The sequence below is a fragment of the Erithacus rubecula genome (assembly GCF_903797595.1).
Source record: "Erithacus rubecula genome assembly, chromosome: 14".
NCBI lineage: Eukaryota > Metazoa > Chordata > Aves > Passeriformes > Muscicapidae > Erithacus > Erithacus rubecula.
In genome coordinates, this window is record NC_136666.1 from 16,861,434 (window position 1) to 16,879,823 (window position 18,390).

At 37.3% G+C, this 18,390-nt stretch overlaps 1 protein-coding gene across 1 annotated transcript in view; it reads right to left on the reverse strand.

Annotated features, from left to right (window-relative positions):
• ANXA2 (annexin A2) overlaps nucleotides 1–16,524 on the reverse strand; it is a 49,610-nt gene extending 33,086 nt beyond the window's left edge. Inside the window, exons 1-14 of the mRNA XM_079318135.1 lie at nucleotides 16,450–16,524; nucleotides 15,481–15,585; nucleotides 13,951–14,218; nucleotides 13,215–13,334; nucleotides 11,831–11,965; nucleotides 11,351–11,467; nucleotides 10,128–10,287; nucleotides 9,094–9,278; nucleotides 7,681–8,623; nucleotides 6,701–6,879; nucleotides 5,157–5,286; nucleotides 1,392–1,476; nucleotides 1,250–1,300; nucleotides 742–994 (exon numbers count right to left, since the gene is read on the reverse strand). Of these exons, the coding sequence (XP_079174261.1) occupies nucleotides 742–994; nucleotides 1,250–1,300; nucleotides 1,392–1,476; nucleotides 5,157–5,286; nucleotides 6,701–6,879; nucleotides 7,681–8,623; nucleotides 9,094–9,278; nucleotides 10,128–10,287; nucleotides 11,351–11,467; nucleotides 11,831–11,965; nucleotides 13,215–13,334; nucleotides 13,951–14,218; nucleotides 15,481–15,585; nucleotides 16,450–16,475 (2,757 nt within the window). The 5' untranslated portion in view covers nucleotides 16,476–16,524. The remainder of the gene's footprint in view (nucleotides 1–741; nucleotides 995–1,249; nucleotides 1,301–1,391; nucleotides 1,477–5,156; nucleotides 5,287–6,700; nucleotides 6,880–7,680; nucleotides 8,624–9,093; nucleotides 9,279–10,127; nucleotides 10,288–11,350; nucleotides 11,468–11,830; nucleotides 11,966–13,214; nucleotides 13,335–13,950; nucleotides 14,219–15,480; nucleotides 15,586–16,449) is intronic.
• Between the last annotated feature and the right edge of the window lie 1,866 nt (nucleotides 16,525–18,390).

Here is an 18,390-nt window from a genome sequence, read left to right on the forward strand (position 1 = left end):
AGCCACACCCTCGTTTCTAACAGGCTTAGCTGGCTGGCCTTTTGTTTCCATAGCTACTGGCTTTCCTTCATGGGGTGTGTCTGATTGTCCTTTCACCCCAGTCATCTACACACATATGGGGAGAGAATTAAAATGAAAACAACTCAGAAAAGCAAACCAGAATGAACAATCTTCAATCTGTATTGAGCACAAACATGTATAACTACAATCAGACAACTGCCTTCTAATTCATGATATTTCAGAGAGACCCACGGGGCACATCTGGACTGGCACAGCTGGTTTTCAGACACCAGTGAGAAGGGACCAACCCTGCCTCTTCTCTGCCTACGTGCATGGATTTCCTTCTGGCAAAAACCAAAGTGCACAATCTAACTAGGAATGGATGCATGAGAATTTTGCCCTGATATGAAAGCAGGCTGTGGATAAAACATGTAACTCAAACAATCTACAGTGCACAAACCTGAATACATGGTTTTTCCCCAAATGAGTAAGTCTCTGCTGAAGAAAAATAATGCTTGAAAATTTTCTTACTTTTATAGGGCTATACTACCTCAAAAATAACAGAAGTGAGAACAGGATTTTTGGGAGATTTCCAAAGCATGATAGGCATCATGTATGGGATTCTCCAAAAATTTCTGCACCCCAAAGGTGACAGATAAACTGTATCAGCTGTACCTCAAGGGACTGAAATAGGTGATTCCTAAACTGCTAATCTGCTTTTCCATCAAGTGAGATACTGACCTTCTGTTTCCATCCTTCCCAGGGTGCAGGGGGAAAGGTGCATGGGACTCTTCCATTAATGATGTGGCAGGGCAAAGGGAGGTTGGGATCTAGTGGAACCCATGGGACTGAGAGAGTGGCAGGTACAGCAGGCAGATCACAGTGAGCTTTGTGCAAGTTATAGGATGATCTGCTCTTGTCAAGAGAACTCTTGTAAATTGCAACTGATGAATCTCCTGCAGCATGACTCAATAAATAAGAGCCCTCCTCCAAACTAAAATGAGAAAAGTTCAAAATGAAAAATATTATTTAAATGGTTTTTATTCTTTTGCATCATTTCTGCAAACCTTATAATACCAAGCATATTTTACACAGTACTACTATGATAGACTAAGAGAACCTGTAAAATATGAATTTGTTCATGTACATGAAGAAATAAAAATCAGAGCAGACAAACATTCTACAGAAGAAACAAGATGAGCTGGGCAATGTGGCAAACAAATACAATGAACAAAAATTGAGAACTTACTCAGACACCTTCTTCAAAATATGATGGAGAATATTTAATGAATTTGCTGGTCTGTGAAAGAAAAAAATAGCAACAGTAGTAACTTGCAAGGCTTGTTAGAGTTTGTAATTCATTGCTAAAAAAACTTACTACAAATACTCACTTAATCAATCCAAGTTTTTTCCTTAAAGTTTCTGGAGAAATCTTTTCTAGCATAATAAGCTTTGATGTAAAAACATCAATATGTCCTAAAAAAAAGAAATTCAATCAATACACTAAAAATAAAACCAAACAATTGTAAGAGCATAATTTGCAGACCCAATGCCTTTTAAAAAGGATATAAACTTGGTTCTTTTGCAATAGAACAGGGAAAAGTATTTGCACCATAACAGAGAGTAAAATGTGCAGCTGCTTTAAGTACAGGCATCTTGACTGTCTTTCTAAACCTTATCTTGCCATGGCCTTAATTTCACCAGTTAGTTTGTATCTTCACAAGTTTATTTGATCCTTATCACTTCCCTTCCTCACTGGACAGATCCCAAAAGCTGATCTTTAACAACACATTTTTGTGTTTAATATACTTGCTTTTCTATTCTGATCTATTGCATGACTTTCTGGGAATGCTGACCTTTGCCTCTTAATTTTTTTCTCCCCTTCCTCACCTGAGAAATTATAATCTACAACTCAGGCCTTAATCATGGCAAGTTGTGAAAGACTATTTGTCTTTGCCACAGTGAGAAGCAGCAATTCAAAAGTTCTCCTCATCACATTTTTAAAATAAAGGCTGCCAAGGCCAGTTTAGCTCACATTTCACTTGATGAGCAATAAGGATCTGAACCACTCACATCACCAGCACAGCTTGGACATGGATTTGATGACTGCACCTTGCCTTCTGTATTTTTCTTATGCTGAGGTTTTCCCAGAAATCTTTTCTATTTTGAGTCCCACAAGGAGGATGAAGAAAAGGCAGCATAATAAAATTCAGCCTACTCAGTGGAATTTACTGCCTTACTACAAATCTGCTCTCTTAGGAAGTGTAAATGCTTCAATTGCACAGTTAGCATTGCTAAATCAAAGCATTTCACATTCCAAGCTATTACTAAGTTTATGTGTTGTGTAAGAAGACTAAGTAATAACTCTCACTTCAACAAATTTAAAAAGATACACCAGGACAACTGATTTCTTTTAAACATTGTGCATTTGTTATTTTCCTTGATATCAGTATTTTGTGCAAAACTAAGCAGCTAAATTTCCTATTCTACATTGCTGACTACAAAAAGAGACTTAAGTCATTATTAAAAATATAATTAAAAAAAAAAAATCTGTTTGGGTTCTGTATTCCTCAAATCAGACTTCTCTACTTCTAAACATAGTGACAATGTAACTGGGAAAACAATAATAATTATAAAATACTTGTTAACTACTTCCACCTAGTTTATATAACTATATCTTATATTCAGTAAGTGACTGATTGAAAACACTTGCCATGTAGTACTTTATCCATACACCAAGTATTTTTTCCCAACTTATTCTTCAAATAATGTTAATTTAAAGACCACTATTATTCCATTCACGTGAAGGTAAACTGCTCTTGCAGAAAGTTTTGCTTAGGCACTTAATGCAAATAAGAGAATAATGGCCAGGGTAAAATGCTTCCATTAATCAGCAAAGCTTATCACAACTTTATTTACTGCTTAGACCAAGTACAAGTGCCTTATTTGGGAATCTTGTCACAGAGATTGCTGCCTTTGCAGACACAGGATTTCCTATCTGAGCAGCAAAGGGACTTAACAACCAAGCCAAGTGCTTTGCTAGCAATAGGAAGACAGCACTCTTTGTTTGATGATAGTATCTCTGCTTTGTGAGAACATCCTAAAAAAAAATAAAAATTCAACTTCATTTTCTGCAGTTGCTACAGGGAGGCCATGGCTACACATCTTTCTGAACCCCTGAGCTGGTGGTGCTGCTGGTCATGGCAGAGCTGAGATCCTCCCTCCTAGATCAAGGTCCAAAGAGCTTTTCATCCATACTTGGAAATACAGGAGATGGATGAGACAGCAAATTAAGCTTTTTCAAGAGCCAAAAACATCATGCAGTTTACTACTGCAACATGCTTAAAACTTAACAGTTAAAGGCTTAACTGTCTGATCAAAAATTCAATGTACAGTAAGATCATAGTTTTCAAACCATGCTGTTCCATACTTCCACACTCATACTGTGAGGGAAATGTTATTAAAAAGAGCAGTAAGTTTATCACTTCACTAAATGTTTGATTTAAAATTCTTTGATTACAGAACACAGCATTTCACTAAAAATAATTCAAATTGCAGTATGATTTCAGAAGCTCTCTGCCTTTCTCCTTGCACTAGACAGATCAGTGGAGTAGTTTTACTATCAGGTATCAGATTAGTGACACAATGAAAGACTCACCCCACTTCAAGCTGCCCATAGCACAAGGATATCCTCACCCTCAGAGAACTGTCTTTAAAGTTTCAGGACAAAGCTCTCTGCTGCAAAGAGCCCTCTGAGTAAATCTGGACACTTGCCACACTGCATTTTTCACAGGTCCCTTAGGAATACAAGCTGAAAGGCAGAATTTCACAGCTACCCTGCAATATACCAAGAGCAGAAGACTCCCCAAGCAGAATATGGTAACAGTTTCCTATTAAAAACTGTGGTAGATGCTCTTTCCTATAACAGATACTTACTTCCACATATATTTTTTTTATCTACCTCTATAAGAAACTACATGGCAATACCAAGAATCTGCCCCACAGGACAGGAGTACCATTTACTCTCTCCACAGATCACTGTTTCCTCACACTACTTGCCACTGGAAATGTTAATAAAAATTTTGATAACATTTCCTACAGGAAGCCCAACAGGATTGCAGCTCAAGATGCTGGATATATCCTCAGTATAAATACCCAGAATACACTCAGTTATACTGGTCTGCTTAGAGAGAAACAATGCCTCTGTACATTAAGGTACAGTTACAAATAGAGAACTCTGTATATAATTAGCTTTCATAAGGATTTCTTTCCTAATGGAATGGAAAAAAACACATCACAAACAGCTTTTAAAGTTTAAAATTAGAAGCATAATTTACATTGAATAAAGAGAGCAGACTAAGATGCAATCAGCAATACATTAGAGTTCACATAATCCCAATAATTCTACAGTAGCTTGCATAGTTTGTATGTAAAAACTGGAAAACAGAAGTTAGCATTTCTAAAATAGCATTCTGATGTGAGCCACCAACAGCAAAAGTGTAATTCAGTGCACAAGTGGAAAGGCAACCACAGACCACAACTGCTGCCATAACAACCCTAAACCCCAGATTTGTTTCTACAAAAGTGAGGCAGTCCCCACTGCAGAAAATTCACTCACTGTACAAACAGGACTGTCCTCATTCATTAGCATGTGCCAAACATAATCTAAATATCAATTAACCAATTCATTGCATATTTTCCCTTTTAAAATCTTATTAATTAGAAGGTAATTGGTATCAGAAAACTCTCCATATATTAAAATGGTTGTTAGAATAATCTGGTCACATTCTTTATATGTATCATTTTAATGTATCTACACAACATATATCTCAACAGACATAAAAACTTCCCTGATTTTTTAAAATGCCATTGTACAAACAGGAATACAGCATTTTCTACAGGACATGGATACTACTTATCTAAAACCAAAGCTGGGATATTTTAATCCAAAAAAAAAAAAAAAAAAAAAAATTAATAATAAATAAATTTTAGACAAAGAACTTACTGAAGATAAACGTGAAAAAACAAAATTAGGCAGTTAAAATAAGAAAGGATATATGGAATATACTTCCAATAAATATGTATCTCTTCTGTTATTCTATAAATACTCACACATATATGTGTATCTTAAGCAAAAGCTCAAAACATGAACTTACCAACAAAAAATAAGCATTTAGAATGCAGCATACTCTGTGTCCATAGCTGGCACACTTCACTTTCTGTAAGAGCTTCAACACCATAGTAGGATTGGTATTCTAGTTTTGGTAACAGGAACATGGGAGTCACCTGAAAAAGAAAAGATAAAAGAAAAAAAATCAGCACTCACTGGCCAAAAACATCCATCATTTAATTACACTTTTTAGTTTATAATAACCACAGTCCTCTACCATAGCTGAAGCAAAGACATTTCAGAGGTTCTGTTTGAAGGAACTCCACAGTACAAACACTGGAGTACAGAGACTTTATATAGAGAAAGATTAAACTTACAATGTGGGGGAAAAAAAGTCCTGGGAAAGCTTTTACAAATAATAAAATTCTATCACTTAGTAATTTTTCCTTGTGACTAAATTGATTTCAAGTTTACACTTCTGTGCTCTGCTGCTTTCTGCAGCAATTTAAGAAAAAACCCACACATTTCTAATTAGCTTATTATTAGCAGAATTCTGCCATTTATCACTCCTGTCAGAATCTCACTTGGAATTAGAACCTAATGCTTGGATTCACATTTGAAATCAGAGGCTACCCTACCTAGTTAACCCTAATGAGCACTCTCAGTTCTTACAGATTTAAATTTCAGTTTAAATTTCAGCAGAAATTTAGAATAAATAAATAAATAAACAAATGATAGGTTTCTGGATGACAAAGCAGTTATTCCCAGGTATTTATGAGCATCAGATCAATAGCAAAAAGATGGAATTTCTTCAAAATAAGATGTTAAGCACAGACTCTTGACAAGTAGACAGAGTTACAATGATTACTTCCATTACAACAAAGCATCAAAACACCTGCCTGCTGTAATTCTGGGGTTCTCAGGAGGGACACACCACAACAAATCTGCTGAATGATTAAGAGGACTCTTACAAAAATAACTAAATCACTGAGAATTACAGAATAAAGTTTTCTTCTTTTCATGTTACAAGGAGTATTGTGATTACAGTTGCATTCAAATGACTTAATTCCACGAGATAAACTATTTGCTGAGAAATGTCACAGTATTTTCAAGCAGAACACATAGAATCTTTTTGTCTTCTCTGTTGTTCATTTTATCTCCTATTTCTTTGCTTAACTAGGCATAATAGCAAGGTTGAATCCTGTTTGAAAGTATTTATGATCATGAACATCAAAGTCTAACTACTACCCCTAATTACTACATTAACTTTTAAGAATAGTTCAAAATTATTTTTTTTTTAAATAAGTATCATTACCCAGGAATATTACTGTATTAAAAAAAATGAATAATCACATTTTCTTATCTTCTAATCAAGTAGTTTTAAAGAAATCACAAGTTATTCTTCCCCATCTTGCTACAGCAAATATTTACTTACAGAAAACACACTGCAGAGTGACAATTATCTCAGTGAAAGCACAAATACTATCAAGGACTGGGAATCCCAGAAATGCCAGATGAGCACAACTGTTTAAAAAAAAACCAAACAAACAAACAACCAAACAAAAAAAAAGCTGAAAACAAAATTTTTACCTTTTGGGGTTTTTTCTTTTTCTGGTATGGTAGCAGTGAATTGACTTTCTGCACACTGCAACGCACGAGTAACAACAGATCACTCAAACTGAAGAGTTTGTATACAACGTTGCCTTCCTCAGGTGCTTGATACTCTGAAGGATCTTCCTCAAGCAGCTGAAGTTCACTTGGCAGCTTTCCTAGAGATAAGGAATTAACCAGAAAATGACATGATTGGATGTACTGTACCATGAAGCTGATTAACTTTGTTCCCTTGTAGAGTTTTTTTTTTTGTTTCATTTTTCTTTTCTACTTTGGGATCTGTTTTGTTTTCTAAAATTTTGGGGTGAAAAGTACTTTGTTAGGCATAAAAAAGTCACGTGTTAAAAAATATTTTAAAATAATTACATCTGAGAAACGTTTACTCAAAGATGATATTTTCAAATAATCCCACATCATTAGATTTCTCACACCAAGAGGGCACACTACAAATGTGAGACTTCATTCTTGCATAAATGTAGTTCAAAAGCTGTTTTTTAAGCCACAGAACAAAGAAGAGAGAAATTTTATTTACAATTAATGCCTTCTGAGAGCTGCCATCCACTCAGGTACTGAAATAACTCAAGGTCTGGATGGCAGCACCACATGGAGTTCAATGTAGACACCAGCATATTCAAGGGGTGCCACCACTTTTGCAAACTAGACTACTCAAATATTTGGATTTCCATGCAAAAATAACTCATTCCACTATCAAATGATTGCTTTTCCTTGCTTAAAAACCTTGTGTATGACAACTTGTTTCTTTACATTAAAAGAGAATTTCACATTCACCTCTGTGGACAAACAGCTCCCAGTGCTCCCTTCTGTGTGCAAGACACTAATTCCCACATGAGCCACATTTCTAAACTGAGGTAACAGATGCACTATTGACATGTTCTTCAGACAAAGGAGGTTAAGTGTTTTCTGTTCAATTTTTCTCCTTATGCAAAGACCACACTTACTCTTTGACACTCCCTCAAAAAGCCACGTCCAGGTATTTCTGGAGAAGCTGGTGGGATTGGAGGTTGAGGCTGGCAGAGTTTCTGTGCTGGAGGTCACCAATGGTTTTGGAGACTGAGGCAGCTGGCCTGACACAACATTAGAATTATCAGAGCTCACCATTGGCTCATGAGATTTTTGGGAAGGGGACTTGAGAAGTTCAGTTTGCATTTTCAAAATTTCCCCGACAGGATCCAATTCTTTGGATAACTTCCTTGGAGGTTTCTTGGAGGCTTTTTTTCTCTGATCCATAGTATTGGAGCAGTCACTGATGCTTGCTAAAGGACTCTGAGTAGGGGAAGGAGATCTGGCAGTCTCTGCTGAGGTACAGGAAACAGTGGTTGGTACAGCTGGTTCACAAGTAGTGTCACACTCCTCAATCACCAAACGTTCTTCATCTGTGTCACTACTGCATAAAGAAGTGTAAGTCTCTTTTTTCTGTGCATCAGGCTCTTTCTCAGAACTCACTGGAATAGGTAGAGGATCTAATTTAGTTTCATTGTCCAATAGCTCCTTGGTCAAGACATCCTGTGCTTTTTTCAGTCCCACCTCCACTGACTGAAAGCTTGGACAAGGAGAATGCTCTTGAGGGTTGGAGCATGGGATGCCATCTAATGATGGAAGCTGCACACTGGCACATGCTGAACCTTCTTGCTTAAAAAGTGTGTTTTTCTCCTCTTCATCTCCACTGTTTATGGTGGATGAATTCTTCCCCCCCATTTTTAGACCATAAGATAAAATTTTAGCAGTGTTACTAGCTGCAGGAAAAGTATTTTCCGTTTTACAAGTTCTTGAGAACTTGGTAGCTGCTCCAAAAGTTTCAAGCTCTGTAACATCATCATCAAAGTCCATTCCTGTGTCATCTGGAGGAGGAATTGTTCTGCTCTGGTAGGCATCAGAACACTCCTTAACACAGGGATGAGAAGGTAGAAAAATTAAAAATCACCACAACAATAAAACAAACCAAGAAATGAGACACTGCCAAACTGAAAACACAAAAAATGTTCTACCACCCATATTTGACTGTTAGGAAAGAGGAGCAGTAATTGAAAAAAGATTTTTCTTGTTTACTATTAAATAGCTTGGGTCATACAAGTTGAAAGGCCTTTCTAAAGGGTAAAAGTTCATAGAACTTTTTCCACTGAAGCAAACTGATCAAAAGACATTTTCATGAAGTAAACATTAAAGCTGAGATGCCCATGAAGAAGTATTTAAAAGAACCAGACAGACATTTTCTAACAGGGTCTGTAACTCAGCAATAGAAAAACCATCAAAAAAAAAAAAAAAAAAAAAAAAATCACAGAAAAAACAAACTTAGGAATTTGAACACAACTTTTTGGTTTTGCTTGTTTTTCAGAATATGTGAACCTACATACATCCCACTGAAACAGGTTGTCCTCAGCTGGTTTGTCCATTGATACATCAGAAATTGGAACATAAGATGTTTTGGTTGTAAGTAAATGCATTGTAATTTCATGGAAGATTTGATTCCTCTCTCTCACTGTCATTTCTTTTCTCAGCAGAGGTGGATCAACATAAACCACTTTAGCTGGTTTGCTACCTTTTCAAGAATGAAAAGAGATTGAGTACATATTAAATGAAGAAAGACTGTTGTATAATTTAAATAACAAATCTTTCAACTTCCAATTACAGTCAAACTCACTGCCCAGACACCAGAAGAAATGAAAAATGATCCTTTCATTCATTAACAGTAGAAAATAAAAGCAGACATGGTGTGAATTATTACAATCCTGCAGCAGCAATATATACCACATTAACAGCTGAACATATTTCACATGCAGTTCTAAGTAGAGAATTTGTAAAATAAGAACTGAGAAGCCCTATACAGTTCCATATCATCCTCTTTTACAAAATGATGTATTTTTCTTCCTTGTTTAAAGTAAATTCTTTTTTTAAAGTCTCATTGCCCAAGTGATAGCTGCAGTTTATTTCTCTCCTAATCAGTTAACTCTGTCTGGGGTCTGCTGCCCCACTCTCGTTTGCACTTTAAACTCTGTGATTAAATAGATCCTTTTAATTCCAGAAAATGTTTGATCTTTGTTTTTTCATAAAATTCCAGAATTTCTCTGCTTTTTTAGCTTACTGAAATCACTTCACTTGATAATTTTAACAACTTATTGCAGTTGTTTTCTTTCCAAGGAGCACAACTTAGAGATTTGAAAATCAAAACTGGTTTCAACTTGTTTTTTTAGTTTTGTCTTTTTTTTCCCAGGTGGAAAAATAGCTGAATATCCAAATTCAGTATTTATGGTGGTAACTGTGGAGGTTGTTACTATTCTTAGTAGCAAAGTGCAAAAATATATAGGAAACTACATTCAGTGACCCTGGATCAGCTTCCAGCTCTTTTGGACAATTCCCCCACAGTTTTAATAACAAAAACATCTCATACCTGCAACAGTGATCACTTTAACACAAACTGGAATTTCCCACTGCTCCTTGTAGTTTAGTCCATGGTTATTCAGTAAAGTAAATAATGATTGATCACTTAAAACAACTTGAGGACAGTATTTCAAAGCAAGTTTTTCTGCATTTGAATCTGAACTAATATCCTAAAGAGAAAAAAAAAAAAGTTATTTCTTTCAAAGTTCTTCTTTTAAGAAATACACATAAATTTAAATTTAAAAAAATCACTTCAAACACAACCAAAGATGAATATATACAACCCCTACCCCCCCAAAAAAAGTCCAAAGACTTTGGACACAAATGGTGTCAATGCCATAGTGCCAGGCTTCAAAATGAAATGAAAGTGAAAAAAACTTCCTTGAAGCTTTTCAGCTGAATCTTATTCATTCACACTGCAGAGCAAGAAAACTTTTTAACTTGTATTTTCAGTTAATTTCTATACATTTGAATGACTAAACTGAATAGGAACCAAGAAAAAAATCTCCCAACCCAGATTAACTCACAAATATACAGTACAGATCTTCTTAGGAGTTAAGCACAGCACAATTAAACATCTAATATTGAAGTATGGTTAAAACTGCAGAGTTGTTTCAATAGAACAAATAGAATATATCTAATCAACAATAGTGATTAGATATAAAGAACCTTAAAACAAATACAAAACCATCAAGAATACAAATCCAGACTGAAATGATAAAACAGTTAAACTTTATACATTTCCATGAAGGAAGGAAGCTGGGAATGCTAATGAGGTTGAAGATCATAAAGAACTATGAAGATAATGGGAGTCCAGGAGCACTGAGGACCATGAGAGAAATAAGAAAAACTCAGCTATGTTCCTTTTTCCTGCCACCTGAGTCATTATCTGAAGGGCTCTGTTTACAGCTCTAACATCTTTGAGGTTTATACCATTCTCCTGCAGCATCTTTGCTCCTTTTTCCAGCAAGTATCTCTGAAATAACAGTGATTCTGTTGAAAGTTTGAGTTTTGATATGTGAAAAAAACTCCTTAAATTAGTTGTGGAGTAAACAGTCAAAAACCTCAGTTCTACAGAATGAAAACTCCCTGATTTTCACAGTAGAACACAAACAGAAATACCAGCTACTTAATGGTCCAATGCAGTCTAAAAATTGTTCAACACATAAAAAAGATCAGATTGCACTTCTGTATAAAATATGCCTTGAAAATGACAATAAAAAGGTCACTTACATTATGCATAACATGAGCCTTTTTTTCAGGGGTTATAACAGATGTAACAGTGCTATAATCTGTGGGCAGCTGAACAGGCATGGAAAGGAAATCTGTTTTACCACGTCTTGCTGTACCCTGGGGGAAATCAAGCAGTGTCAAAATACAGTTTTCACAGCAATCATGCTCACCCAACACTGCATTTCTTATGAAGAAAAATATTAGGAATTGACACAGGTGCATTATAAAGTTATATGATATGAGAAAGCATATTATTAATGTAACCTTTTTATGGCAAGCATCTGGTGAAAAGGGTTAAGAGATTTACTACCAAAATAATTTTATTAAAGGTTTAATTAATAATTTAAATTATAAATTATAACCCCTAACTCAAGAACTGAGTAATAGTTGCAAAATTCCTAATCCTTGCATAACATCAACTGATGAAATTCTTTTTACTTAAAAACCCTACAAACCCAGTATGTGTACATAAGGTATTACCATTGCAAGAAGATTTTTTTCCAGCCTGAAGGTGAGCTGTGTATGAAACTTTCCTCCCATGATACTCATGATCTCCTGCAGGGTGTAAAACTCTGGATATTTCTGCACATGTTCAATACACACACGTAGCAATTCCTAACACAAAAAGAAAAATTATTTATGTATTTGTATCTTTCATAAGAATTTAATTTTGAGAAGTTTTTTCCTGCAATTTCAAGTTGCATTTAAAAACTTGCAGGTAACAATAAAGATCTATAATATCTTACAATCACTGCTATGAGAAATGCAATATATTTCAGATTGTCCTCAGCCCTTCATTAGCAAGGCTGACAATGTATGCACACAGTTCAGGCCAATCACTAAAAACATCCAGTTTAGTACAATCTGAAATGTGTTAAACCAGGGAATTTTATTTTTAGCTATTTATTTTGGCTTTTACAGGAAGTAATATTTTTTGTGTTACTACCAGCTTACACTAAGCCTAGGGAAAAGTCACAAAGATAAAGGCACAGGATTATTCCATTTGTGTTTAAACTCACTATCATGTCAACTCTATATTACAATACCTGAATTAGGTATTTAAGATATTTAGATTTTATTTAGTAACTACAATGAGTTATTTCTTCAAGTATTGGTTAAAACAAAATATGTGCCTCTATTTCATTTTAAAATCAGGGCATTAACAACAAATAGGACTTGGAAGTCTGGAGACACATTTTGTGACCAGATGACAAGATACAAAATTGCAAAGGCAATGCCAGTATATAGGGGTCAAAAAAAAAGAAAGCAAGATGTTTGTCTTTACATGTGCCCAAATTCTGTGTTAACCCACTAACAGGAAAGTTTAATGAACCTATACTCTGCTTTTTTTCAAAAATGTGCTATAAACCCAGGAATGATACATGAAGTTGCATTCATGTTTGATCTTAGAGTCATCAAAGTGGATATTTAACACAGCATGAACTTGCAGAGAGAGGGTTATGATTAAAGCTTGATCAACTTCTAATTAAAGTGACTTTATAACATGCTGCTATGCTTTCTGTGGAGGAAAGCTGAACATTCTGTCCAGTAGTGAATATCTAGGAGCAGCTCCTTAATGGAAATGCACCTTACAACACATCTCCTTTCCTGAATATAAAGAAGTGATTTATTTATTTGATGAATAAAGATTTTTGTGGTATTGTAAAAAGTGATTTCCCTTCCATCACACCTTTTTGGCTCTGATGAAGCACAGGCCAAGCCATGCAGCAAACAGGAAACAGCCACTTCCCCCTCTCATCCCAACACAAAAAAGCAGGTCAGGGAACACCACATCCCATGTGTACCCTAATGACAATCCCAAGATAGTTTTTTAAAAGGGCTGGAATTAGTAATTAGTAATTACCTCAGTATAATGTAGTGCATCTTCAGAGATGGCATCATAATCCTGGGCACAGCTCTTTGCAGCATTTTGGGCAAATTTCATAAATTCTGCAACTTCATTGTTTACTACTTCTTTCATTTGCTGGGGGAAGGAAAAATCTGCTTTTAAGACAAAACTGAATCCTCCATGCTAGATACATAACCAAAAAAATGTCCAGAGACACAGTACAGGTAATGATATGAGGGAAAAGATTCCATTTGCTACTCAATCTGGTAAGTATTCAGTTTCACTTAAGTAAAAAATTTTTGCAAAGACCCATTTCCTTTAAAAAAATCCCAAATCAACAACACACCATCCCAAACAAACAGTAAGTTTCCTTTTTACACCGGTGATTTATAAACAGAGAGGTTACAAGACATGCTTGATGAAGTTTACATGCAAAGTAACAAAGATATCTGAGTTCTGATTTAATGAGAAATTGTAATTAACAACACACTACTGCCTGGAAACAATATTGCCATTGTTACTGCATAAAATAAATAAGTATTAATAAGGAAGCATGGGAAAACAAATGGAATGGCTCAAAAAAATCTGCCAATTTATTACTGGCAGACTCAATTAAAATTATTCTCCCACCCAATGAAATATACCTGAAATGTCCATTAAAAAGCTTATCCTGAATATTTTTTTCCATTTTCCTTTATTCTTTATATGAACAAAACATTGTATGACTCCCTCTGTGATGGTCATATCTTACCATATATGTGAAAAATTCCCTTTGACTCGCTTCACTAACTTGGAAATGGTTTCTTTTTTTTGAGAACTTAGTCATGAGATACAAGTATGTTTTCTGCTCCTTCTCAGTCAAACAAGAGGTAAATGGATAGGGGAGTCTGGGCTCTGGAAGAGGATTGTCATCAGCTGGGCTTTTAGCCTGCACCTCAAGTGATTCTGCAGCCTGGATGCTGCAAGTCTGGCTGTTTTCTGAAGAGTTTGCCAATGCCTCCACACTTTTCTTAGCCTCTCTGAAAGAAAAGTAACAAGTTAGCAAATTTACAGTCTGCACATAAATACTAGTATTAGTCAGAAACAATAAAGGCACTCAGAAAGGTCAGACTTGTCAGACAGTTCTGACAGTAAAGGAGAAAGATTTAACTAGAAAAAGCTTTTCCTTCACTGCAGAAGAATGAAATTAAAATGACTTCATTGTAAAAATAGGAATTCCAGATTTCAATGAAGAAATTCTTACAGATTACACAAATCAAGCATTTAATTTTCTACTCTGAACAATGCTGGAATGAGTCACCAAAAATAACAGTAGGTAAGGGCAAGCAGCATGTCTGCTCTAACAACAATAAAGTAACATAAAGCTCATTTTTAAAACAACTCCAGTAAACAAAGGCCAACCAGCCTGCCCCTGGTCTACTTAAAATAATTGTACTTAAGACAAAAAATACTTAAGGGTAACAAAATGAACTTTAACTGCTGATCTTGGAAAAAGTGTATTTTTAAGATACTATTTCAGCTGTAAAAAACATCTCAAGTGTCATTCAAAGCCAGCAGTATCACATCCACAGCTCTTAATAACACTTCACAGCTGTCTCTCTAAATATGAGAATGTGTCCATCCTTGTGGCACAAACTGGCAAATTTAATTAAGCTGTAGCAGCAACAAGATGCTGACTCAGATATGCCAGTGTAAGAACATCAAGAAATTCCAGCAGCTTAAATTGGCAATATTCAGCCCTGAATGAAATGGCAGCACATCAAGATCATTTCAGGATGCACTGCTGTCACAGTCTTCATGGGGGTGCAAGCTAAAATAATCTTACAGAGCTTTTCTCTCCTTATTTACAGCATTATGTTTTATTTGAGTAGACCACTTACATTTTTCCCCTTCAGTTTATCAGCAATCTGTTTTCACTGTTTCTACACAAAGACAACATACACCTTTGTGTATGTTATTTATTTTTGTAAATACCTATGAGAAGCTCCCCAAAATTAGCAAATTTCCTCCAGCTTTTACTTTCACACTTGCTTCAACAGGCTGAATTTCTCTTCCTCTTCACTCTGGTCACACAGCACAGCTCCATCCATTTCTGATTTTTATCAGAAAATTTTTTTTTTACTTATTTTCTTGTGCTTGTAAACCTACACCAACCACACACAGCTGGGCACAATCCCATTTCTGAGCATCCAGTCCAGAAATATTTTCCACATTCCACAAACAGCAAGGAGATGTACCCACAGGATGATAAGAAAGAGCACAAAATGATAAAATAATATACCTGTTTGATAAATGCCAGAGTTCAGAGAGGCTCGGAGACAAGGAATATTTTTCATAAAGTTCATGGGAGAAAAATACTTCTTGGCCATTTTTTGGTGCAATGTCCCTAACAAAAGAAAATTCAAAAAGAAATATATTACAAAGCAAACAAAAATTAAAGGCCACATCTGCCCCTGAGAAATAAAAACAGGAATTAATTTATATATATGGAAAAGAGGCTACCTATAAAGTGGCTCCAGATTTCCTCTTTATGGAAGTTACATATGTACTAATGCCTTATGTTGTATGATTGTAAAATATATATTCTTCACAGTACAAGAGAATTTCATTAATACAGGATAAAAATTCAAGATATGATGATAGAACTTCTGAGGATACCTTGCTACTTTCACACTTTCATGACTCAAAAAAGAAACTGTGTTGAAATCGCTGGAATTTTTGAGAAAAATACACTGGTTTAGATTTTCAGAAAATAATTGTTCTTGTTTTCTACGCTGATCTGACCTTCTATATTATCATTCTCTTTTTTCCTATTATAGCCGTTCAAGTGAACAGGGTTTATACAATCCCAACCTTCCTAACCATTATGAATATTACGAATATAGATTTTATTTACGCTTTTACCCATAAACTAATTCCAACCCGCCTCGCCTCTCTAGCGTTAAAGAGCCGAATTTACGTATTTGCGGGGCTTTTCGTATTAGAACCACGAAGGAAGTCCCCGCCCAGACTCCAGGCCGTGGATTCACAGGACTCAGAGCCCAAGGAACTGTGGCGCTCCTCGGCAGGAGACGCAGCAAATGGCGCTGGCAGCCTCGGGGCGGCGCCCGGCGGGACGGGGAGCCAGCCGGCCGCGCTCCCCGCGGGTGGCGGCGCGTTCCGCGGCGCGGAGCCGTGTCCGAGCCCCGCGGCGCGGAGCCGTGTCCGAGCCCCGCGGCTCAGCCGCTCAGCGTGAGGGCGACGCGCTCACCATGTTAGCGGCAGCCCCGCCGCCATCTTGGCCGCTCAGGGCAGCGACTCCATCGTTCCTCGTCTCCCCGCCGCGCGAGCACAGTCAGAGAACCGGCCAATCAGCGCCCGGCGCGTGGGTCACGTGTTCTACACCAGCCAATAGGAGCACGGGCTCCAGCCGCGCCTCAGACTGTGGTCGCCATTTTGTGGCGGGCGGGGCGGATGGTGGCGCGGAGTTGAATTGTGCGGGTGAATTTGCTCCGTGCTCACAGGCGGGCCTGAGGCGGGGTTTGGGCAGCAGGTGCATGTCTCGGGCGGAAGATCCCACCCCTTCCCTCCCCGGATGTTTCAGAGGTGGGGCCCTGGGCAGAGGGTGGTGTCCCGGGTGGCCCCTCCCGTCCGGTGAGGTGCGGGGAGGGGCGGTCTGTCACTGAGAGGTTGGAGCGCTGAGGTGCCTCTCGAGGCGGCTGCTTCCCTCAGCTTCCTTCCTCTTTTAGGCGTTCAGTTTCCCTGGCTCACTTCTCGTGAGCTGAGCCAGAAGACTGTATTTAACTGATGGGCACGCTTCACAGTGTGGTAAAATGTGGAATTTGGATATTCTCATAACCCATAGGTCTGGGTGATGCAAACTTACTTGCTCGTGGTGTTACAATAAAGAGTGATGCCGGTCGCTGCTCTAAAGATAATAATGAGGACAGAGTGTGTGCTTGGTGTCCTCTGATTAAAACGGGGGACTATTACACAAATACAGGAAAACCCAGAGGTGATTCAGAATGATTTCCGAACCCACCACCAAGGGAGTCCTCAGCCTGCTTGCAGATCAGTTTTAAGGACATTAAAATTCTGCCCTCTTTGTTTATCTTAGAGAAGCAGCAAGGTTTTCTATCCCACCCAGAGCCCAGCCGTGGGATAACCCCTGGTGAGGAGTGACCTTAGTACCTGACCCAGGTATGGTAACAGTTCTGTAGCTCAATTATGAAAACGCTTATTTTGATGAATGTGGCAGCTTAAATCCTACTTCAGGCTGCATCTCTCTAAAACACGCAGTGTCGAGATCCCCCCCCCCCCCCCCAAGAATGCAGTACCTGGAGGCAGGGGGTTGGTGGTATTTTAAATTATTATTATTTTGATTGCTTGGTTTTTTCCCTTTTTAATAAAATGGTTCTACTTCCTCCCGGTGATCTTTGTATTTCTATGATGTAAACATGAATCACTGGGAGGGTGATAAAACAGTGACACAGGTTTCCTGGGGAGGTTTTGGAGTCACCATCCTTGGAAATACTCAAAAGCTGGGCATGGTCCAGGGCAACCAGAAGTTTCTGTCAGCCTCAGCAATTCTGTGGCTCTGTGAAATAATCAGAGGTCAACCCCACCACCTCCGAATGTACAATTATCTTTCCTATGGCAGGCAGGGAGGCTTCAGTTTGTCTCACTTCAGAAAAAACTCCTGTGTTCTATATAGAACTTTTTAAAGCTGTTCCCTAAGCTGTGTCTTGGTACTTAGGAACTCTCCTGTGACTGGGAAGACTGGGCAGGAATCATGTCCTGAGGATAAGAAAATTAAATTTGTGTTTTCAGTGTCTTGACTGCTGTAGACATGGAGCTGCTTAGTGCTACTGTTCTAGGAGTTGTCACTCACATTGCTTTTTTGTAAAGTTGATACTGTTCTAGGAGTTGTCACTCACATTGCTTTTTTGTAAAGTTGATCTGTAGGTGAAGGCTTAAAAGGTCTTTGGGTGTCATCTTGTTTCCCTGCTGCCAAACAAAATGTACTGTTACCTTCCAAAACAGCTCTAACATACGTGTAGCCTAATTTTGTATCAGTGATATCCAGAAAAACAAGGAAGATTTGACTGACAAAAAAATTAAGACAGATTTTTCCATTAGAAGCTGAAGTTTTATTACAGGATAACAGTACATAAAGCACATCTAAAATCGATGTGTTCAATGCACTTAATAA